The sequence below is a fragment of the Bombyx mori genome, chromosome 18, assembly GCF_030269925.1.
Source record: "Bombyx mori chromosome 18, ASM3026992v2".
NCBI lineage: Eukaryota > Metazoa > Arthropoda > Insecta > Lepidoptera > Bombycidae > Bombyx > Bombyx mori.
The window spans coordinates 393,879-417,903 of NC_085124.1; the positions used below are offsets into that span (position 1 = coordinate 393,879).

Genomic DNA, 24,025 nt, shown 5'->3' on the forward strand with positions numbered 1-24,025 from the left:
TATTCTCAGCGTGGCGTTATTCACTATAGCTTTCTCCGATCTGGTCAAGCAATAACGGCAGATGTCTACTGTGCCGAACTCCGAACAATGATAGCAAAACTTGCAGTGAACAACCCCGACTCATGAATCGACCTTCACCATTATTGCTCCATGATAACGCGAGACCTCATACAGCACGAGAAACAATTTTAACTCTACAGGAACTGCAATTAGGAACCATTCGTCACCCTCCGTATTCGCCAGACCTTGATTTTTTTGCTAATTTGGACAATTTTCTACGTGATGAAAGTTTTCTTCCCAGGAGGCAGTTAAAATTGCTTTCACACAGTTTGTAAAATCTAGATCACCAGAGTTCTATCGCAAAGGTATAGGTACATGACCTTCTTATTATTATAGATGGCAGCAATGTATAGATAGATAGATAATAATGGTAGATATTTTGATTACATAAATATGTTAAATGAAAAAAAACTAATTTCAATTTTAATTTTATTTTATTTAATGTTTGTAATTTTTAACATGCATTAGGTATAAGTTTTTTTTATGCTTATTGGTGGACGAGCTCACGGCCCACCTGGTGTTAATTGGTTACTGGAGTCCATAGACATCTACAACGTAAATCCGCCACCCACCTTGAGATATAAGTTCTAGTCTAGTTTTAGAAGTCGTCGTGGCCTAACGGATAAGACGTCCGGTGCATTCGTGTTGAGCGATGCACCGGTGTTCGAATCCCGCAGGCGGGTACCAATTTTTCAAATGAAATACGTACTCAACAAATGTTCACGATTGACTTCCACGGTGAAGGAATAACATCGTGTAATAAAAATGAAACCCGCAAAATTATAATTTGCGTAATTACTGGTGGTAGGACCTCTTGTGAGTCCGCGCGGGTGGGTACCACCACCCTGCCTATTTCTGCCGTGAAGCAGTAATGCGTTTCGGTTTGAAGGGTAGGGCAGCCGTCGTTACTATACTTGAGACCTTAGAACTTGTATCTCAAGGTGGGTGGCGCATTTACGTTGTGGATGTCTATGGGCTCCAGTAACCACTTAACATCAGGTGGGCTGTGAGCTCGTCCACCCATCTAAGCAATAAAAAAAAAAAAAAAAAAAAAAAATAGTCTCAAGTATAGTTACAACGGCTGCTCCACCCTTCAAACCGAAACGCATTGCTTCTGCTTCACGGCAGAAATAGGCAGGGTGGTGGTACCTACCCGCGCGGACTCACAAGAAGTCCTACAACCAGTAATTACGCAAATTATAATTTTGTGGGTTTGATTTTTATTACACGATGTTATTCCTTCACCGTGGAAGTCAATCGTGAACATTTGTTGAGTACGTATTTCATTAGAAAAATTGGTACCCGCCTGCGGGACTCGAACACCGGTGCATCGCTCAACACGAATGCACCGGACGTCTTATCCTTTAGGCCACGACGCAAAAGTGTGAAAGTGTGTTTCTTTGCTTGTTCGTCTGATGTCCTTTTTTCACGTTACCGCGAAGCAACGGATTCACATGTTAAGTATTTTTAAAAGTAATAGTATTAAATCAGCAGAGTGACATACGCTACTGTTACCCCGATAAAACATCTCATTCCTAAGGAAAAGTGTTTTACTATCTTTGGAAAAAATGTGTGATCTCATCCACGTTTCACATCAAAAAGAAGCCATTGCTTGAGCAATTGAGCAATCATTGCATTCAAGCATAATCCGTTGAACTGATTTAGCTAAAATATTATCTTGAGAAAGTTACGGTAGATAGTCAGATTCTTCAAAAGCTCCAGCAATAGCTTAAAATCAGGTCAGCTAGCTCGTCTGTTCAAACAAGATAATAAAAAATATAATTTAAATTTAATAAATAAGGAGATTTATTCAATAAAACAGCAATAGTTACAGTCGTACATGAACAAATTTATTCGTTGACTCTTCGGCAAACTTAATTGGTCCACCTTTATTGCTTCTAACAAGACGTGCGAGGGGCGGCCACGTCGGGCGCCTGCGGAGACGAAGTGGGGCGGGGGCGGGGGCGAGGGAGGGGAGGGGCGGGGGCTGGCGGTGGACCAGCGAAGTGGCCGCGGCGGCGGTGAGTGCGCGCCGTCTCTACTCTCACACTTAACCTAACTATGTACAAAATTAGTACCCGTTTAAATGAATGTATATCGAAACTATTTACAGGGGAGGGGTCGCCGGGGCGCGCGGGGGCGGCGCCGGCGGCTGCGTCACGGCTCCGGCAGCCGCGCCAGCGTCTTGTAGAGCGGCGAGTTGACGAACCGCGGGTACGAGTCGCGGTGCATCAGCGTGTAGATCTGCAGCTGCGCCTCGTCGAACGTGTGCGGCGTGGGCTCCACCATGTTGCGGTTCACGATCTCTCGGACCCGCGAGTCGAGAGACACCTGGAACACACAACAACTCTCACGACCCGCAGTCTACGGTTCACAAATTACTTGAGCCTCGTACGTAGCCCACAGCGTAGCCCGTAGCGTACGTAGACCACGTAGACTTTTAAAGAATGATAGGCAAGTCTCACCTCCTTAGGGGACAGTATAGAGATGTAGTCCTCGTAGATAAAGCGCGCCTTCTCCTCGACGGCGTCGGGGTCGGTCTCTCGCTTGAGCTCTTCGCACGCGAGCCAGAACATTATGTTCTCCTCCGAGTACTCGCCGCGCAGGAAGTCACGAAACACCTTCCTGCCGGCTGCGACCGCATCACACATTTACTTCACATCACGCTTCTTTTATTATTGCTTAGATGGGTGGACGAGCACACAGTCCACCTGGTGTTAAGTGGTTACTGGAGCCCATAGACATTTACAACGTAAATACGCCACCCACCTTGAGATATGAGTTCTAAAGTCTCAGTATAGTCTGAGTTATAACGGCTGCCCTACCCTTCAATCCCAAACGCGAGACAGAAACCCAGTGTAGTCAGTCGGTCAGTCAGTTCGACTACCAACGATACAGGATCTCCTCCTGGGAGCCACCTCCGGCAACTTATGTTAATTAGTTGATTAATTTCTCTCCGCAGGGGTGCTACGCATGTTCTCGTCTAGTAAACGTAACGACAAAAGTGAATAAAATAATGATGTATCGTTTTAGTTGTGCTTTCAAGTGACAAGCTATATTATTTGGGTGCGTTCTGATACCACGCGTCAGAATTATCACGATTCCTGCAGAACCTAAGAATTTGGAATAACCGTATGTAGATTTGATGGAGCCTTCGACTTTCATGAGACTATTTAACAATTTACATTCGCATGCTTACTCGTGGCCGAAGTACTAGTACATACATCTTTTCTACACATACTAATACACTAATCACCTCTAATTACTACTCAACGCGATGGCGGGTCCGTTGGGTGAGATTTCTTAAAGAACGAAATATTGAGTTTAGACATATTTAGGTACTTTTTTCTATAAGTGTACATTTTTAATTTTTGTTTGTACATGAGCTAAATATGGTAAATGATGACTTCTTATAAACGCTGCGTATCCGCTCCAGACATGCTTCGTGCTAAGTTTGTTACCGGTGATGGTTTTTTTTATTTTTATGATTGAAGCATTACTGGTGGCCCGGAGGCCTTTCCAGTTTCACCAGGACAGGTGGGCGAGCAAAGGCTCAGCCAGGAGGGGTGGGATTTGCTAACAGCTACCCGAGCGCCTCCGAAGGAGACCTAACAACTCAAGAGTAGCTGCTTCGCGAATGAATCTACTACCGGATCGGAATCGCGACACGCTGAGAAGATCCGGCGAGAAACTCAGCGAGCTGATTCATGGGTTAGGTTGCACGGCGAACTCTTTGTCGAGTTCGACGAGTACGGTTACCGAGGTCCCTAAGCCTGCTCCTAGTGTTAGAGCTGAAGGCGTCTAATGCAAAGGTTATTGGATCTGATGGATCCGTAAGGACGTGTCTAGGGCGTCGACGGTGACTGGCTCCTGCATGATCAGGATTCGGGGAGTAGTCAGCGGCGACTACGATAAGGCGATTATCATGACGCATAGCCTTATCGAAGTACCGTTCCGACGCTGACTTCATGTATTTCTGTATAGATTCGAGGCCCATGTCGTCGTGTAGGTCAACGTTCCTCACGAACCACGGAGCTCCGACGGCTAACCTGCAAAAGCGGGATTGTAGAGATTGAAGGGTGTCTATGTGTGTGCGGGCCGCGTGAGCGAACACCACACTCACGTAAGTCATGACGGGCCTTATGCAAGTTTTGTAAAGTGTCACCTTGTTCCGAAGGGACATTTTACTCCGCTTACAGATCATGGGGTAGAGTCTACTGAGAATAAACGCGGCACGGTCACGGACTGATTTTATATGCGGGCGGAATGTTATCGATGCATCCAGGGTAACGCCCAGGTACTTGACCTTCCTGCCCCAGGGTATGGATTGACTAAAGAGAGTAATCGGGGGTGCGGTGATGGTATGAAGGACTATAAGGTTGATAGCTACGCTGATAACAAGCATCGCACCGTCTGGTGCACCTCGGTCTACCACAGGTTCATGAGGTCTGTCCCTTCACAGTCTCACACGAGGCTCAGAGTCACCGCGACGACGGTACGCTAACAGGGCGGATCAAAAGGCGGCAGTTCTCAACAAATGAACCACGACATTTGTCTGTTCAAAACTGTATATGTATGTGTAGAATTCAATTTTTACTGGTGGTTACAAATTTATACTGTTGGTAGGACCTCTTATGAGTCCGCACGGGTAGGTACCACCACCCTGCCTGTTTCTGCCGTGAAGCAGTAATGCGTTTCGGTTTGAAGGGTGGGGCAGCCGTTGTAACTATGTTAGACCTTAGAACGTATATCTCAAGGTGGGCGGCGCATTTACGTTGTAGATGTCTATGGGCTCCAGTAACCACTTAACACCAGGTGGGCTGTGAGATCGTCGACCCACCTAAGAAAAAAAAAAAAAAAACATTGTGGATACATTGTTCAAGTTTTAACAAGTTGATAAAACGAACCGGTGCTCCGCATCAGCCGGTCGAACGACTGCCCCCAGCCTTGGATCTCCTCCAGCGATGGCCTGCAACCAACGATATTTACTGAGTACACGTCCCAAACGAACAAAACTTACAATCTTAACACATTTCTAATCTTTGATTCCTTAACTATAGCACCCACTACCGAAGGCATATATAATGTGCCCGATCTTTGAGACTGCTAAGACTGCTGCTGAAACTGCTAACACCCACTAGCTGCCGACTGACCCCGCAACGTGCAAGCAGCGAACTAGGAACCATTCTCCCCACTGGTGTCAGGGCAGCTTTTGATTTCGACATGGTTGCGCAGAGACCAGGCACTTGAAAGTCCCTGTGGCTGACTGTCCTAGTTGTCCGTTCTCAACAACTACAATATGTTCTTACAAATGTTCACGATTGACTTCCACGGTGAAGGAATAGCGTCGTGTAATAAAAATCAAACCCGCCAAATTATAATTTGCGTAATTACTGACAGTAGGACCTCTTGTGAGTCCGCGCGGGTAGGTACCACCACCCTGCTTATTTCTGCCGTGAAGCAGTATACTGAGACCTTAGAACTGATATCTCAAGGTGGGTGGCGCATTTACATCGTAGATGTCTATGAGCGCCAGTAACCACTTAACACCAGATGGGCTGTGAGCTCGTCCATCCATTTAAGCAACAAAAAAAAACAATTCCAGTCGTGAGGCGCATATGCATCACAACACTAGCCGACCTCCATCTTACCAGATGAGTAACAAGAAAATAAATCTCATCAATGTTTGTGGTCCTAGATGGGCAGTAACAGCGTAATATTGACGACGTGGATTGGCTCCAATTATAGCTAACAATCGGGTGAGCCATAAACTCGCCTGCCTATGCAATGAAAAATGAAAAGTTTCGTCGCATACCATATCATACCAGCCATGCTCCTCGCCAGACTAAGGTATAGGTGGCAGGCTACCGAGGTATAGACCTATCAATAGTAATCGGAATATCGAGAGAGTACGTCTGCCCGCTGCTTCTGTGACGAGTATAGAGAGTGCGTGTACTCACGGCGCGTCGCCTTCCTGTAGAAGGGGTTCCTGTGGTCCCGGTTCGGGAGGCTTCTTGCCGGGGCCGGCCTCCGAGCCGCGCGCCGCCAGACTGTGACAGAACCAATACGGGTCAATTAGAAGCCCTACCGTTTTTAGACATACTACACTACTATGGGTACTACCTACAGCTCACAGGATGGATCCAGTAATAACAGTTCATGGAAGCTATTTCCATTTTACTACAAGCAGAAAAGTTCAAAAGTTTGTCATCAAGAGTGACGGAGTCTACAAGGGAACTGGTAATGGTCCTCAGTTGGCCCCGGTGTTGTTTTGGATGAAATTGAAAGGAGATTGAGAAAAACCGTTCATTTTAACATTTTCATGTTTAATAAGTTAGAAACCTTATAAAATAGCCTTGTGAAATTTAAATATTTATTTATTTAATTGAACAATTACATTTGATTGCTACAAGTGATAGAACCTGTAACCAAGTTGACCTTACCTAATCTGACTACTTGCCATCGGTACCTGCAGGAGCTCTACAAGTGCTCTACATGCGCTCTACATCACTTACCACTTAGCCCTGAAACAAAATAGGACGAGATATTATGCAAAGCTTATTTTATTAACAAGTTGTTAACTGCTGCTCGTGTGCCGCCTACCATTTACGCTTCAAGACTTTGAAACGAGGAACTTTTATTCTTAGCACGTGTTCACAAGCGACTTCCAGGAAAAAGGAGAACACTTTTTAATAAGCCCGTATATTCATAACTGCTTCATAAGCTTCTTATGAGCCAGCCCGGCTGAGCCACTCTGCCAATTTCTATCGCGCTACAGTTATGCGTTCCAGTTCGAAGGTTGGGATAATCACTGGACTAGAGAACTGATATTTTTGATTTCATTTTTACTTTTGACTGGACCTCTTGTGAGTCCGCGCGGGTAGGTACCACCACCCTGCCTATTTCTCCCGTGAAGCAGTAATGCGTTTCGGTTTGAAGGGTGGGGCAGCCGTTGTAACTATACTTAAAACCTTAGTACTTATATCTCGAGGTCGATGGCGTATTTACGTTGTGAATGTCTATGGGCTCCAGTAACCACTTAACACCAGGTGGGCTGTGAGCTCGTCCCCATCCAACTAAGCAATAAAAAAAAATAGTATAATATTATGTACGTAGTATGCGTCTATCGCAACGGTCGAGCCATGCGTGAGCGGTGACCGTCGTGCGCCCCGGGTGTGTGGTGTGTGTGAGTGAGTGTATCGACGCGGTATCGATGCGTACCAGGAGCAGGAGCAGCAGCAGCACCAGCACAGACAGCACGGCTTGGCCGCGGGCCGGCAGCCGCGCGCCAGCGCCGCCAGGCTGCACATCTGTAACAACACTCAGTGTCAACAAACATCCACAACATACGGCCAGGGCTGAGCGACAGACTCGCGCTTCCGCGATCAATATATCATTTACGCATTACGACCTCAAATGCCAGAAGGGGCATTGCATTATGACATTTATGAGCCCCGATAACCACTTAACAGCAGGTGGGCCGTGAACTCGTCTACCAGGCTATGTAATCTATACTAATATTATAAAACTGAAGAGTTTGTTTGTTTGAACATGTTAATCTCAGGAACTACTGGTCCGATTTGAAAAATCATTCAGTGTTAAATAGCCCATTTATTGACGAAGGCTACAGGTTATATAAAATCACGGTAAGACCAATACAAGTGGAGCACCAATCAATAATGTTTCAAAATATTTTTACTTTCTACGTAAATGAAGTGGGGGGTAAAATTTAGCGTTATGCCAAAGTTACTATTCCACGGGGACGGAGTCGCGGGCAAAAGCTAGTTAATAAAAAAGTGCGTGCGTACAAAGTACACATGTCAGAAGTGAAACTTTTTTGGCGAACTAATTTATAAGTCTTGCTTATATTTATACAAATCTAAAACTTTAGATTTCCGAGACTTACGAGGAAGGGAAAAAGGAAGATATGTTCCTGCCAAAAGTCTGTCAAATGTCAATCTCAAACCTCAGTATTGACAGTTACATTATGTTTAGATTTCTAAATTATAAATGACTAATATTTTGCCTATTGAATTGACTAATTAAATTTCATGCTATTTGATTAATGTTCCAAATTCTTTTCATTTCATTTCAATTCCTATTAACATTTTTCACAAAAAAATTAAAAAATATTAGGCTGTATGGTATGATACATTTGCCTTTCAAGTTGGAAAAATACAACAACTACTACTACAGACATTTGACAAAAGTACTTAATTTCAATAACAGTTTGATGTCACTTCCGATGCATACCTGCGTGACGTTCTGTAAAAATTTTACCCTCATACGCTTAAAGAAGTTTCACTTCAATAAAATCCAGGTCCAATATTCTCGATATTCTCGAATTGTTACTACTGCGTGTAACTACTACCAGTAGTAGCCTCACTGGGTGTTCCTACTTCAGTCTCCCGCTAATTCCTATTCGACTTTTGACGTGTGTTTTGAGTGCTCGTGATTCGACGAAAACGTAACAAATATTGTTGACAACGTTTTGTTAAGTACATATTTTTCTGTGAATCAAATTCAAAAAATTCTACTCAAATATTCAGAAGTGAAAACACTAAATTCCTTACAAACACACATCAGTTCAAGGACGGGCTCGCGATGGCCGGCGCCGCGGCGCTGCGAACTACTCTTACACGAATTTCCGAATATCTCTAAAAATATTATTCGAAATTCTGAACATAAAACAGACGTTAACTTTGTTGTTATCAATAAAGAAAAACAGTGAATATTCCTTCAATTAAAATAACAGAACAAAAAACTGTAACAAGCTACAAAGCGTGAGAAAAACTGCGACTTCTTTCTAGAGTCAATTCTATAGCACACTAGTATTGCATAAAGAGCAAAGAACAGTTCCCATACGGGTTGGATACACGACAGCGACAGGCGACCGACCAATCACATCGTCTTCCATTATACCAGCCATTACCAGCGCCGCTTCTCAAAAACTCGTAAAATGTCCTCGCCACTCAGATCTTCAGACTCAACATCTAGTGATCATTGACAGTCGGTCAAAAGATTCATCCCCGAAATTGTTTGAAACATGACAATAAGCCCGAGCACCTATCAAACCGTCCACAGAACAAACAAACAATCACCCAACACAAAAATCTTCCTAACGAACGACATATTATTGTGTCGACACGACGACACACAACATGTTATATGAGTAGAAACTCAAAATAATAATAGAACTCGGCTGAAAGATTCAATTGAGATATCATGATTAAAATAGGAATGTTAGTTAAATATTTAAAACTTCCATACTCCTATAACTTACTTCAGATTGTGTCAATCAAAATACAAAAATTCAAGTAATCGTAATAAATAATAATATCCTAATACTTAATAGCTGGTCTTTATATCATCCTTCTCCATTTTAACCAGAACTGTTGGTTGCTTCGAGACAGGAGCGAGATGTATAGGATCGCAGACAGCTTCGTCCTGCTCTACTGCCGCTCCATTCTCACACTCACATGACGTCATATCATTCACGCTTCTCGTTCAATTTATTGAAGATTCAAGAACAACTAAAGATACGGCTTTCATAGAATTATTTCGTTGAATCAATACGTAGCTACCTACGAGTTATGGAACACAGTTCCAAATCGATCAGCAAGAACATAATTGTTTATTTTCCACATCCGAGGTGTAGCTAGCTTCGAAAATGACTTTTAGAAAAATCAATAATTTGAAATGTTTATTTCAGCTCCAGCTAACAACCGTGGAGAGCTACAGAAAGCCTTAGACTTCAGTTAATAAATAATGTAGAATACGGAACAAACACCGGTCTTCAAAATAATATTAAAGTATACACGACAGACCACCGCCTGCAGGACAAACAAACATACAATGCTAATAAAACCAGTGATAATGTCACTTTATACAAATCATTCTCTTGCGCATTTTTACGCGGATTGTATTATAATAAATAACGTGATTATCGCGGATTAAAGCTGTCATAATATAGTGAAAGAATGTTTAGCTGTCAATATGTGTTCCGTCGCTCATCGAGTGGCTAGCTCGGGGCGCTGTGAGACATGTGCTGACCCAAAAATAACTATTTACAATATACATAGAGGCGGAACAGTCGGCGAGACCGCGGGCCAGCGCCGGCCCGTGACTCAGCCGCGCCGCCGTCGAGGGCAGGCCTCAACGGGCGCGGGCAAGCTCTCTAACGAGCCCCTAGCTACATAAGAGGTACTTCTCAGCGAGGTGGCATCCTTAAAGGTTATTTTTGTTATTATTGAGGTAAATTTTATTCTGTCCTCAATATCTGAACAATGAAAATGGGGTAATGTTATTGAGTTTATCTGTGTATCTGAGTTATCGGAGCGATCGTGTGGATGGCGTGTCGCGCGGCCCCGATGTTTGCACGTCATCACGTGTATTCAGGCGCCTGAAACCAAAGTGCCGAAGCTAAGACAAGCTGCTCCGTCCCTGTACGAATATCCGCGCTGCAACAAATAATCGTATCGATTCAAAGGTGAGATGTGGCGCGTCCGTGGCATACATTCAGCTCGTACCTCCGGCTGCGATATTCTGAGCTTCAGTTTACTTTCAATGGAGGCCGTTTAACAACATTCAGTTCGCTGTTTGAAAATAACCATTTTTACTGGACTAAAGCTTTTTATGTGTTTGAACAAAACTCTGAATAAATTATCAAACTGAACGTAAAGAAATGTATGAATTAAACAATTTTTCCCGACGCTGAAGCAATTAGCGCATAAAGATATACAGTTCAGATATCATTCCCTGTATTCGACAAAATACGAAGTTTTATAATCCTAGATAAGATACCAATGCAGCACTAATTAATCGGATGAAATTTTAAATTCCGATAAAATATATTTGAAAGACAACATCAATCTATCTACCACAACGAGTCGTCGAACATGTCATTGATAACTCAGTGAATGCCACAGACGGTACTGGAAGACTACGGCAGCACGTGGGGGAGGGACGTGTGCTGCAGGAGGTATGTGCTGTAGTTGTAGAGCACACTGGCACGAACGACTAAATATGCAAGGAAATGAGCGAAGACACGCGAAAAATAAACATTTTTGGAGGGTAGTAGGTGAGGGTCGCGGGCTGCGGGGCGCGGCGCGGTATTTATAGCACGTCCTCATTGAGAGCGCGCCTGTGTGCATGCGCCTGTCGAGCGTGGTGTGCGTGCGCAGCCATATCGGCGCGCCGCCCTCCGCACTCGCGCCGCAACACTACACCACTAGGCACCACTCAGCAACACTCGGCACAGCACTACGTCACGACACCGCCCCACTACTGCACTGTCTGCACTGTCTGCAAGTCGTCAAATCAAACTAATGACCGGGCTCTAGTGGGAGCCGACGCCCGCCGTACGTACGTGCCGATCCACAGATGGGTAAAAGACTCCACTTTGACGAGCACGGGGCACCGTAGAGATGAGTTCACGAGACGAGATCTCGTCGATCGGCAGATATCAGGTCGCGATGCAGGCGGGTCAATAGCTCGCCGGCGGAGGGTGCGCGGGGCGGGCGGGGCACATGCGCAGCGCGGACAGATCGATGCAGGGGACTCACCTGCGCGCGGCGGCCAGCCCGGCGCTAGCGGGCGCGCGGGCGCGGCATGCGAGGCCGCCCGAGATGGCTGCACGGACACGGGCCGCGGTCGGCGCGCGACTGACTCTCCGCCCGCCCTGCGCCGTCCCGCCGCCCCTCCGCCCCGCTCTATGAATGAAGTGCCGCGCCGACACCGAGCCTCGCCCGGACCCCTCCCGGACCGATCGGCAACGCTTCACACCTTACACTCGGACGACACGCGCACGACATCAATGCGCGTTCGATCGGATCGGACACTCCGAGATCACTGCATCAATCGGGAGCGGCGAGCGCATCCCCAGCCGAGCATCTCCTGAAGACCAGGAAACGACGCTCGATTTCCCGGTCTGAACGGAAACGATCCGTCAGATTTTCCGAGAAGAACGGCCGCGACTAAAGGCGCGAAGCATATGCGCGGTCCGACAGCGGTGCGGGGTGCGGGGCGCGGTGCGGTGCGCGCGGGGGGCGGGGGCGGAGGGCTGCTACGCCGCTCGCTACGTCGTAGGGGCGCGCGACACCTCACCCCTCGATCACAGCACGCACTTCATTGATTCCGCAACACACACAAAATCAATTTTCCATGAGATACACTTGCCGCGCCGGTGTCTCTGCTGCCGATGCCTTGTTCATACATTACAATTAATGTATCTATCTAAATCATAGCTCCAGCTCACGTTTATTAATAATATCGGCTACGAGACGAACAAGTACAATAATGAAATGTCTTTGTGAGTTCCGCTTTGAATGAAAGACAATTTCGCAAAAACACGACTAAATACACGTGAGCTACATGATTCCGTGGGATGCGACGGGCAGCGCCGGCAGCGCGGCGGCAAAATAGCCGAGACTGTTTATTTAGACATTGTAAAGTAGTACGTTCTTATTTACTTAACTCTTTAAACATATTCTATATCAGGAAGAGCCGTTCGAATGGTCCGCTTCGAAACGGAAACATTTTGTTTGAATGTGCATTGAAAACATATTTTTCTCCAACGAGTATTTAGAAGAAAATAAAAATGCAAATCAAAATGTCTGAAACAGTTAGTTCAGTGTGTTCCGTGACCTCTCCGTCCAACCAGCGCTGATCATAGTAAATTTATCTGTGAACCACATCACTTGGTTGGCTTGTTAGTCTTCCCCCACAGTCCTCAACGCGTTATTCGGGTTACAGCACGACATAGCCGTTCCCGAAACCGAAGCCGAAAACGTCACACCACATTGTGTGCGCGAACATCGTACCACAATCGATACGATATCGCTACGATACGATATTCATTTCCTGAATTATTATTTATTGCCATAATGTCATTGTATGCAGACATGCGGCGCGCCTGCCAGCCACGCAGTCCAGCCGCTGCCAGCCACTGAGCTGCCTACAGAGCTATGCAAAACAAACAAACTCGCGTTTTAATCTATAGGTACTAATACTAGCTGACCCGGCAAACGTTGTTTTGCCATATATAAGATTTCTAGGGAATTTCTAGTGTAGAAAAAAAGTAACTTATTGTAAGTGTGTAAGGATGTGGTAAATGAGTGAAAGAGGTATGTAGTGCTGTGAACGATTGATGATGATGATTCATCCGACGGATTTCGGCCATGGCGACCACTTTGACTCCTATCCGTCGATTTGGCGCTCGTGCGCTCGAATATGGCTTATATAGCCTATCTTCGCGGCAAAACTCCTTGCGCATTGAGGGCACGTAAGCACGCCGTTCTCATAATTATAGGTTGTGGCAGCAGCTGGGCGGGCCTTCCACTGGTCGCGTTTGTAATCAAGGTCAGCTTTACGCTGATCCTCGAACTCGCGTACTTTGCTGTTCACCATCCTGCGCCATTCTGGCCGCTGTGCGGCCAAGCGCTCCCATTGAGAGGGCTCTATATCACATCTCTTCATGTGTCGTTTCACGACATCCTTGTACCGCAGGAGCTGTCCGCCATGCTTTCGCTTACCATCCTGCAATTCAGAGAAGAAGATGCGCTTCGCCACTCTCCTCCGCCAAGCGTGATACATGACCGCACCATCGAAGCTACCGACGCATTAAATAAGTCTCAATGCCACCAACATTGGCACGTCGCAAGACTTCGGTATTTCGCTCTTTATCAGACCATCTGATTTTCATGATGGCACGAAGACATTTAAGGTGGAAGCGATCCAGAGTGCGAATGTGGCGGCGGTACACACACCACGACTCGGAGGAGTATAGGTGGCTTGGCAGCACAATTGCCATGTAAATGCCATGTGAACGATTAGGGAGTATAAAAATAACATTCAACCACATACCTAGGTAACGCCTCATTATAACAAAAAAAAAGTCCAAAAATAAAAATAAATGTTATGGGTGGACACCCTTATCACTTAGGGGTATGAAAAATAGATAGTAGGCGATTCTCAGACCTACTGAACATGCATATAAAGTTTCATAAAAATCGGTCAAACCGTTTCAGAGGAGTATGGTAACTAACATTGTGACATGAGAATTTTATGTATAAGATTATAAAGCTGCAGAGTTTGTTTGTTTGAACGCGCTTATCTCAGGAGCTACGGTCCGATTTGAAATTGTTTCAGTGTTAGATAGCCCATTTATCGAGGAAGGCTATAGGCTATATAACATCACGCTAAGACCAATACAAGCGGAGCACCAATAAAGAATGTTTCAAAATCGGGGTTATTTTTACCTTTTAAGAGCGTCCGCTGTGTGCGCTGCAGAAACGGTTAAAGTTTCGCTAAAATAATGTACGACAGAATTATTCCCCTTTAAAAGATCTAAAAAAAGTCCGCGACAGCATATGTCTATATGTTAAGGTTGGCTCACTATAACATTTTTTATGCTAACCAAATTTGTTCTAAAAGAAAGCATTATATTTTGTGAAATATTCCGCGCGGACGAAGTTACGGGCAAAAGCTAGTGAGTTCATATTTCGTGAATATGTTATTGACATAAATGAGCGCACGCAGTAATACTGTTCGTCCAAGTCAGCGAGCAGCTGTCTCATTGCATCAGAACTTCAGATGACATCGTCGCCCGACCCGCCTGAATGCCCATCTATGAATTAAAACTAGATCTAACATAACGAACTAATTCACTATTTGATACAAAGTATCGCGGCAACTTTGGCAAATTCTTTGAATGGCGTAACTGAATGAACGAGCTCCGTCTGCAAGACTCCAGCGCGGACGCTGAAGTCGTCGTGGCCTAACGGATAAGACGTCCGATGCATTCGTGTTGAGCGATGCACCGGTGTTCGAATCCCAGGCGGGTACCAATTTTTCTAATGAAATACGTACTCAACAAATGTTCACGATTGACTTCCACGGTGAAGGATTAACATCGTGTAATAAAATGTAACCCGCAAAATTATAATTTGCGTAATTACTGGTGGTAGGACCTCTTGTGAGTCCGCGCGGGTGGGTACCACCGCCCCGCCTATTTCTGCCGTGAAGCAGTAATGCGTTTCGGTTTGAAGGGTGGGGCAGCCGTTGTAACTATACTTGAGACCTTAGAACTTATATCTCAAGGTGGGTGGCGCGTTTACGTCGTAAATGTCTATGAGCTCCAGTAACCACTTAACACCAGGTGGGCTGTGAGCTCGTCCACTCTCTAGCAATAAAAAAATAAAAATAAAAACTTGCTCATTACTTCCACTGCACCGCCTCTACGAGTACGCACATATACGAGTATGTACAGACAGCACAGGTGATGTGTGACGTGTGACGTGGTGCGCGACCGCCTCGACTCCGTGTTCTGTTCGTGAGAAATTATTAACCGGCTGTAGTGTTGTTTTGAAACACCCACACCCACCTTGTTGTACTGTTAGAACTGAGACTTTAGAACACATGTCTCAAGGTGAGTGACGGCATTTACGTTAAAGACGTCTATGGGCTCCGGTAACCACTTGACACCAGGTGGGCCGTGAGCTCGGCCACCTATTTAAGCAATAAATAAATTAAACACAAGGTAGAGGTTCAATTCCGATGTGTTACGACGCGTTTTTTATAAGCATTTAGGGTAAGAAGGTAAATATCTAACCGGTGTCCTTCAGCTACAGTTCGGACCTCGTGTGGTCGGAGCACAAGACGAGAGCAGCCGGTGGCCGGTTCAATACTCGGAAACATTATGTGCATAGACCATAGGAGGACGCAACTGCAGAGATATTCGGCGAACTATTTTATTTATTTATCGCGGTTGAATATTGCATTCGGTTCACTGATAGTGTTTGCGGCCGCCCAGAGATATCAAGAATGGCAGAGTCAAACCGCTGCGTACCGTAAACTACTTTCTTGCATATCGTTTGAAGAGGAACATATAATATATAGTCACAGTAGTTTTAACAAATGAGTGCTTTTCTATTTCTGCTGATGAAAGGTGCTACTTACTATATTCATCTAACGGAAATGATTTATGCTGCCAAAGGGGATTGCCCAATCTCCATAGTGTGCTAGGCCCAAGATGGACATCAAATATTACTATAAAAATGTACTGATTCAAATTCTTAAATGTATTGAATATCTAAAAAATATATTGAAATTGACGCCATTATTATAAAAAATATAATAAAAATGAAAACTCGTTTTGAGGTTAATTTTCGATATAAATAAGTGTCGGATTGTGAGATACTTCAAGAACTTTTCTTTACTTAATGTTTGAGATGTTCCTAATGTATTTTTATCCAATAGGGTATAAAAAACAAACTTAATTCTTAAAATATCTATATTTTCTTCATCTTCATACACAATTAGTATCATCTAAAAATAGCAAAAGAGAGCATATACACGGTTTTAAATCCCGGTCAGGGTAAAACCACAATTCACACAATGTTTTTTAGTCGTAGTATGAAACGTTATTGATAAAAGTAAAATAAATCGAAGAAAAATCAAAACACATCCATTTTGTACGCAAGCACAACACCACAAGTAGCAAGCGAAGTGTCAGTCAGTCAGATTAAATTCAGTGTTGTCAGTATAAAGAAAAATAATTACATGAAATTCATATATCGATTATTTTTTTAAATAACCGATAATTGATTTATATCTTAATCTTTTTTTTACGAGTACACATTATTTTTTATGTTTTTGTTTTAGTTGTACATATTTAAATAACAATACTAGTAAAGTTTTTTTTATTGCTTAGATGGGTGGGCGAGATCACAGCCACCCTGGTGTTGCTAAGTGGTTACTCGAGCCCACATACATCTACAACGTAAATGCGCCACCCACCTTGAGATATAAGTTCTAAGGTCTCAAGTATAGTTACAAGTTAAAGTCCAATGGGTATGTCTTCCATGTTATTTTATGTGCATAAAATCCATTAAAATCGATTGATTAATGATAATACTTAAAATGATTTATTTATATGTTTTATTTATATACTCAAAATATTTACTTCATACGTAAAAGGTTTTGAAGCTGGCAATATTTTTCCCGCAAAAATAAAAATCCTTGTTTTTTCAATAGAGTTACTTTTTTAAAAATACTTATTGTAAACTGTAGTGGCGCTTATTTGCAAGAAAGTAAATGCATATTTATTTATGACAAAATTAATGCACTAAGTATTTTTTCTATAATCTATTGTCCGCTTTGGGCCTAAAATGGGCCATCCCCTTTATGTTATGTTATTAGTTTAAGGTAAGTGTAAAGGGTTTCTGAAGGAGATGCTTCTTTAACACCGTTGTTATTGAAACTAGATGAAAAGATTATTTAAAACTTAAAGTGAGAGAAGTTTTTAAAACAATGTTCTCTTCAATAATGTCTTGTTTACAAGCAATAAACGTGATCCTTTTTTCTCTAAGAATTTTAAATTGTTATTCGCCGGGTTGTCAAAGGTACCTATATTGAACTTCAATTCATGCTGAGATTTAGTCATTTTGTGAATTTTTATGATTTAGTGTTTGTTTTTATGTTTTTAATTTCATTTCAATGTGGTGTTGGAGGCGGATGTTGCGTCCATGGACTGCACGCCGGATCAAGTTTTCATTCTCAAGGAGCTCGGCGTTACCACGAGGCAGTCCGCTATCTGCTTGTAACGTATTCTCACGTACTTCGGTCACTTCGTTCGTAGAGACCCTGATAACCTGATGGTAGTTGATCAGGTTGACGGAAGAAGATCTGGTGGTAGGACATCTTGCGAGTCCGTACGGGTAACGTACCACCACCACCTTACCTATTTCTGCCATGAAGCAGTAATGCGTTTCGGTCTGAAAGGTGGGGCAGCCGTGGTACTGTTAAAACTGAGACCTTACAGCTCATATCTCAAATTGGGTGGCGGCATTTAGGTTGTAGATGTCTATGGGCAACGGTGACCACTTAACATCAGGTGAGTCCTGAGTTCGTCCACCCACCTGAGCCGTAAAATAAAAAGATCACGCGGACGCTTACCTACCCACTGGTCTGATCTGGTAAAGACGCTCACTGACCTCCCAATAACCGAGGCTATAAAGACCGCCGAGGACAGGAAGACGTGGGGAAGTATAATGCATCGAGTGGTCAACATTTCAAACTAGACACGACTTTGAGAAATGAAAAAGCCGACTCGAAAGAAGATAATTTAACTATTGATTTTCCAAAAACAGTAAAAAACTTTATCTGTTTTTTTTTTTAAATCCTTCTACAACTAAAGACTTGAAACAACATCATACCTTTTATCTCCTGATCGGATCCTTTTTGGTCTGAAATACAACTTATAAAAAATGAGTATAAATAATTTTTTCGATCCCTCAGTTCATTTCAGTATTGTCGTGACGTTAATTGAACGCAATCCGAAGTCTCTCACACAAAACTCAGCCGACGCTCGAGCTATCTTCGCTTGTGGTTGCGAGCGCACAAAGAATAATGAGAAAATTGAGAAAATAAATAATGTTTTCGCTATACTATTACTAGAGTATAGCGAAAACATTATTATATGTAATAGTATAGGTACGTTTACTGATTAAGCTTCGTGAACCTTTCCTCTTAGATTTACCCTGAATAAGAAAATTGATTATTTTACGTTCCCAAGTGTTCAGTTTGTGATGTAGTGGAAGATGCTTTTCACATTATCCTGGAGTGTGCGCGGAACGATGATTTGAGACAACAATTCTTTGCAAATATACAGATTTTCGACAAGTTGGAGGTGTAAATTACGTATTAGCCTTTTTGGAATCCGAAATGGCTAAATCACTTTATAAAATAGTTTTGGTGGGCCTTCAGAGACGATAACAGTTCCTTTATTTTTTTATATAATTATTTTGTTACTCTCTTTTGCTGCACAATGGAGTGGCATATTCACTAGGTGAATAATCTCCTTAAATAAAGGAAAAAAAACGTTTAAGAGTTCGGTCTTGAATGAATAAATTATCAATAGAAGTAGCTGGGTTGGATTATCATAAATTATGCCGAAACATAAATAAAACGGACCGCTCTGAGCTCCGGCTGTGGATTGGAAATGATAACAAGGTTACAAGCGCTGTGTCTACACTTCACACCGTCCGCCGCGCCGGTTACCATTTATTGTAAGCAAATACGTGTGGCTTATATCTAAATCAAAGTTCGGAGCAAGAGACTCAACCAATTTGATTACCTACTTCAAGATTTCTCGCACACTGCAATAGTAGTAGCAGAAGAGTACCTATAGACTGTTTACATGTTATATTGTACGGTGCAGGAGTAAATATGTGAAACTCAAAGGCATATTTTATAGGATACCGCAGTGATATGGAAAACGGCACACGATAGAGTGATTATCGACGTCGGCGCTCGGCTGTAGGCAGCGCGGCGGGCTATCGGGGCGCCGAGTGTGAGGGCGGGGGGCGGCGGGGCGGCGGCGGTCAATACGAGGGGCGGGCGGCGGCGGGCGGCAGTCGCGCCTCGCAGCCCGCACGGACTCCGCGCGCAGGTGAGCACGCCGAGCCGAGCCAGCCTCGACCCGTACCCACGCCGCTTATAACTAAACTCTCAATTCGAACAACTTTACTTGTTGTTCTCGTCCGATAACAGTAACTAACGATGATGATTATTAAAGTCGTACCCTACTGATCAAACTGTAGTATTTCATTAAATTAGTCGATGGTTTTGTAAGAATTGTTGCCTTTTTGTTGAGTAGGATTATGACCGATCGAAAGTGAATAAGGGGGCACACGCGGAAAGGGGTGCGGGTGTGGGGGGTTCAACAGTGGGCGGCGGGGGCTGCGGGGGCCCCACGCCTAACAGCGACAGGCGTGAGTTCAGGGAGGTGTTCCCTTTAATTCGTTTTATGCACTCCCTTCAATGAATATAGGTGAGGAGGTCTCGGATGCGTGATGGCCGTCACTAAAGAGTCGTTATGATCGACAGTTAACAAGACAGGAAGATAGATTGGTTCGAGATGGATAGCGGCTCGGGGGTGGGCAGCGTAGCGTCTCTGAGCATGGACTGCGAAGACATGTTTAAGGAGATCACCAAGAAACTGTACGGCGAGGAGGCAACAGTGGGCGTGGTGGGCGTGGAGTTTCCAGCAGCCGAGCGCGACCTAGACGACGACCTGCGGCCTGAAGAGCACATCACCGCCTGGGGCCTTGCCGCCCTCATGCAGAACGGCTTCCCGCCCCCGGGGATCTTGCAGGTTCTAAACTATATTAGTAGTCACCGACACTCGTTACTTATAATAACTTCGATAAATAGATTCGAAATAATTTACACTTTGTACCTCTCTGTGTACTTATTTTACTTGGGTAGGTGAAGGTATATTGAAAGATTAAAAACAAAAACAGCTTTTTTTACAGTTTTGGCCTTTTTAAAGCATTTCTCTCGTCTGATAAAGTTTAAGCCACGAATAAATGTGTAGGCGAACTTCAGTCCGCGCATCGACCCTACAGCCGAGGATCGGTGGACGGCCGCGGAGGAGCCGCTGGCGTGGGCGCACTCCCGCATCGCCGCGTACAACCCCGCGCAGAGACTGTTCAAGTGCGCGCACTGCGACTGTGTCGGCTTCCTCGCCAGGGTCGCGGAGCACTGGCTCGGCACACACTCGCAGGTAAAACACTTTAATGCGTTATAATGTATTTAACACAACAGGTATTACGAAGAAGAAACAGCGTCGTAACATGCATTCTTCTCATGCCGTATGCCAATTTTACAAGAGATGCGGTCTTAGAAATTATCACAAACGGACAGTGGGAATTACTTTATGTAAATATCGATTTAAGCAGGCAGTAATGCGTCTCGGCTTGAATAGTCTGCAGAATAGACTGGTGGTATGACGTCTTGTGGGTCCACACGGGTAGGTGCCATCACCTTGCCTATTTCTGCCGTGAAGCAGTAATGCCTTTTGGTTTGGGGTCAATCGTTGTAGGTACTGTACTAAAACATTAGAACTCATATCCCAAAGGTGGGTGGCGGCATTTACGTTATAGATGTCTATGGGCTCCGGTAACCACTTGACACCAGGTGGGCCGTGAGCTCGTCCACCTATTTAAATAATAATAATAAGCCTCTAGGTACGGAAGGACTTCGGTTTTCTCTGTGTTGTGTACCGTATATTCCGCAGGGAATGGCTCCGAGGAATTGTTCAAAATGATCTCATCACGTTTTTATCATCGCGCCGTGCGCTCCCGTAGCTGTTCATCCATACTACCCAGAAGCGATGCGTTCACCTAGTGTTTGGAATGAGCTCCACTATGTTTCTCGAGCGCTACATGTCCTGCTTCAAACAAGGCTTGCGTTAAGTAGTCAGTAATAGGTAGCGACTTGTCTTTACCTCTGGCATTGTTGAAGTCCATTAGCGACGGTAACCACTCATCATCGGCGGACCCGTAGGCTCGTCTGACCAGAGTAGCAATAAAAGCGTATTTTACCAAACTAATCTTATTTTTATATTGTTTTGAAGTACATAGTATTAGTAATTCGGCTACGGAAGCGGTTCACTCATTCCCCGTTTATCGCAACACGTATCTTCTAAGTATAACATATTATAATACATAAAGTGGCTGTCTGGCCAGCACATCAGCCGACAGCACCGGTTCACTACTGTATTTAGTCTGAGAGCAAGCTGTAACTTTGCAGGCGCGTGCATTCCAGTGTCCGGTCTCCGGATGTGGGTTCGCGTCTAGCTGGGCGCGCAGTGTCCGCCAGCACCTCGCGCGGGACCACCACTCCGACCCCGCCGCCGCCGACCAGCTGCTGCGGGACAACCCCGCCCTCGACGACCTCACGCGGTACTTGCAGAGACTGAAGAATAAGGTAAGTGCAACCTTTTCAACACGTATCGGGAAATCATCACGCCGACCTTGTTTCCCTACGTATCTGTAGAAGTAATTACACTGCGCTCTTTACCAGGTCGAATCTATGCGTAACGACCGGCGCTCCAACCCCGGAGGGAGCGTGGACAGTCCGCAGAGCGACGCGGGCGCGGGGTCCGGCGGCGGCGCGGCGCCCGGCGCGGTGCCGGACGGCGGCAAGCGGTACGTGTGCGGCGTCTGTCCCTACGCTACCGACCGCCGCGACCTCTTCACCAGACACGAGAATATACACAGAGATGAAAAGCCCTTCCACTGCTACCTCTGTCAGAAGCAGTTTAATCGCGCCGATCACGTCAAGAAACATTTTCTGCGCATGCATCGGGATCAACCCTACGACCTGAACCGCATTCGGCGCGCGACCAACAAGCCGCAACCACAACCGCAACCCGCACAGCAGCACCAGCAGCAGCAGCAGCAGCAGCAGCAGCAACAACAGACCCCAAGTCAGGCCCAGCAGCAGCCGACGCTGCACTACTACGGCAAGCCGCCCGCCGAACCTCCGCCCGCCCCCGTCGCCGCCACCGTGGTCACGGAGTACCGCACCGTGGTGCCGTCGGTGGTCAAGATAGAGCGAGCTCCTCTAACGAAAGCGGAGCCGGCGGCCGCCGCCAGCCTGCACAAGCCGGCCGCCGCCGCCGCCGCCGGGCCCGCCGCGCCCGCCGTCGCCATCCCGCCCGCTCGACGGAAGGTACTGGTATTTCTCAATAATTGGCTTCTTTAACGTGAAGCCTTCTCATCAAATGAGTTGGAAATCTCAGGGGGAGCGTAGATACGCGTGCTGCTACTGCGCTTGGTCCGGCGTGGACAACTGGTGCCTGAAGCGGCACCTCAACACCCACCTCAAGCCGTTCGCGTGCGCGCTCTGCGAGTACAAGGCGGCGCGCTCGGAGCGGCTGGCCACGCACGTGCAGAAGGTGCACAACAAGAAATCCTGCGGGAAGTGCCCGTTCCTCGCGGACGACCAGCACCAGCTCGCAGCTCACCTTCGCGACTCGCAGTGAGTACGCCCAATTTTCTGTGTCATTTAAATGGTCAGTAGACATTCGTGCGAGAGTCGAACGCAAAGCGCCTTTATCATAGGAGCTGTGGATCCTCGCGCGAAGGGTGCGGCGGCCCGGGTAGGTTCCACGTCCGACGATCGCTCTGCATAAGTACGTTTGCTTCAGCCACGTCGAGAGCCGCAACCTGAAGGTGCCCATCAACGTGGGCCGGGCGCCGGGCGGCGCGGCGGGCGGCGTGTTCCCGGCGGGCGGCGTGCAGCTGTCGGCGGAGGCGGGCGCGGGGGGCGCGGCGGGGGCGGGCGGCGGGGGCGGCGCGGGGGGGCGGCGGCGCGCGGCGGGGGCGGCGCGGCTGTTCGGGTACCTGGAGGCGTCGGACGGGTCGGGAGACGAGTACGAGGCGGCGCCGCTGGAGTACGGCGCGGGGTACGCCCGGGACAAGGAGAACGCGGCCCCGCTGCACCACGACCACTGCCTGCGCTACTAGTGCCCCCGGACCCCGGGGCGGACTGGCATAAATCGCATTTATTCTTCAAGTTTCCATAAAGTCGGTCGCAATGAACGAGCGACGCGCGGGTCACAAGTACTGACGTACAGTTCCCGCGCCGGTGTACTTAGTTAATCTCCCAGGACGACGCCGTTAATTCTAAGTGTTAAGTAAATTCGTTAAATATAATATGTTAGATTAATGTTTCACCAAAGAATTATGTGCAGAACATTGATTATAAAGTTTATTGATCTCACTGATAAGTTGTTTTACTGTACACCTGTTAATTTTATCCTTCTTTATCCTTCTTTACGTGACAATGAATTTAGGAAATGGAAGGTCGCGGACGAGCGGCAGGGGGCGGTCGCGGGCCCCCAAGCCTCTGGGCGCAAGGGACCGAGTGTGGGCCGCGGTAGGTCGAGAGCTGTACTGAGAATTTACCACTCCCACTGCACACCTGGATCTTGTCACCGATCCAGTCTGCAGGCGCCGTGAGGAAGAGGCTGAAGACCTTCGCCGTGTGAGTGCTGCGCCTTGAGCAATAAGAGGCACTCCATCCTCGAGCAGCAATATTGTCGAACCGGCAGGCGGGAGGTCCCGTCATCTCTCTCAGGAACTAATATAAGAGCCATGGTTCACTACATACCACG

The 24,025-nt window shown here is 45.9% G+C and overlaps 2 protein-coding genes and 1 long non-coding RNA gene across 12 annotated transcripts; 2 read left to right on the forward strand and 1 right to left on the reverse strand.

The window, feature by feature from the left end:
- Positions 1 to 1,888: 1,888 nt before the first annotated feature.
- On the reverse strand, positions 1,889 to 12,056 carry LOC101735551 (regulator of G-protein signaling 20). Of its 6 annotated transcripts, none has more exons than XM_012690190.4 (7): positions 11,625 to 12,056; positions 7,282 to 7,370; positions 6,576 to 6,584; positions 6,021 to 6,110; positions 4,968 to 5,029; positions 2,526 to 2,692; positions 1,889 to 2,391 (listed from the first exon to the last, which is right to left on the reverse strand). In XM_012690190.4, the coding sequence occupies exons 2-7, from the start codon at positions 7,368 to 7,370 to the stop codon at positions 2,218 to 2,220; spliced, it is 591 nt and encodes a 196-aa protein (XP_012545644.1). In that variant the 5' UTR covers positions 11,625 to 12,056; the 3' UTR covers positions 1,889 to 2,217. The 6 variants fall into 6 exon arrangements, with proteins under 6 accessions (XP_012545644.1, XP_004925941.1, XP_012545645.1 ...); XM_004925884.5 differs by having other exon boundaries at positions 11,429 to 11,727; XM_012690191.4 differs by lacking the exon at positions 6,576 to 6,584 and having other exon boundaries at positions 11,429 to 12,054.
- Positions 2,319 to 6,430, forward strand: LOC134200537 (uncharacterized). The gene is made up of 2 exons (XR_009975498.1): positions 2,319 to 2,451; positions 3,023 to 6,430. It is a non-coding gene; the product is annotated as an uncharacterized LOC134200537 (long non-coding RNA).
- Positions 10,841 to 23,635, forward strand: LOC105841601 (protein charlatan). 5 transcript variants are annotated; one of them, XM_062673545.1, is made up of 8 exons: positions 10,841 to 11,041; positions 19,316 to 19,510; positions 19,948 to 20,215; positions 20,438 to 20,626; positions 21,655 to 21,831; positions 21,928 to 22,578; positions 22,649 to 22,887; positions 23,057 to 23,635. In XM_062673545.1, the coding sequence occupies exons 3-8, from the start codon at positions 19,979 to 19,981 to the stop codon at positions 23,373 to 23,375; spliced, it is 1,812 nt and encodes a 603-aa protein (XP_062529529.1). In that variant the 5' UTR covers positions 10,841 to 11,041; positions 19,316 to 19,510; positions 19,948 to 19,978; the 3' UTR covers positions 23,376 to 23,635. The 5 variants fall into 5 exon arrangements, with proteins under 5 accessions (XP_062529529.1, XP_062529530.1, XP_037873095.1 ...); XM_062673546.1 differs by lacking the exon at positions 10,841 to 11,041 and adding an exon at positions 15,784 to 18,552 and having other exon boundaries at positions 21,670 to 21,831; XM_038017167.2 differs by lacking the exon at positions 10,841 to 11,041 and adding an exon at positions 15,787 to 18,552 and having other exon boundaries at positions 19,892 to 20,215.
- Positions 23,636 to 24,025: the final 390 nt, after the last annotated feature.

Bases quoted from the DNA above. Each gene is read 5' to 3' on its own strand.
- LOC101735551 (XM_012690190.4), bottom strand. From the start codon at position 7,370: ATGTGCAGCCTGGCGGCGCTGGCGCGCGGCTGCCGGCCCGCGGCCAAG. The intron at 2,693-4,967 runs GTTCGTTTTATC...ATGCGGTCGCAG, and splicing joins CCGGCTGATGCGGAGCACCG to CCGGCAGGAAGGTGTTTCGT. The intron at 2,392-2,525 runs GTGAGACTTGCC...TGTGTGTTCCAG, and splicing joins CTATACTGTCCCCTAAGGAG to GTGTCTCTCGACTCGCGGGT.
- LOC105841601 (XM_062673545.1), top strand. From the start codon at position 19,979: ATGGATAGCGGCTCGGGGGTGGGCAGCGTAGCGTCTCTGAGCATGGAC. The intron at 20,216-20,437 runs GTTCTAAACTAT...ATAAATGTGTAG, and splicing joins CGCCCCCGGGGATCTTGCAG to GCGAACTTCAGTCCGCGCAT. The intron at 20,627-21,654 runs GTAAAACACTTT...GTAACTTTGCAG, and splicing joins GGCTCGGCACACACTCGCAG to GCGCGTGCATTCCAGTGTCC.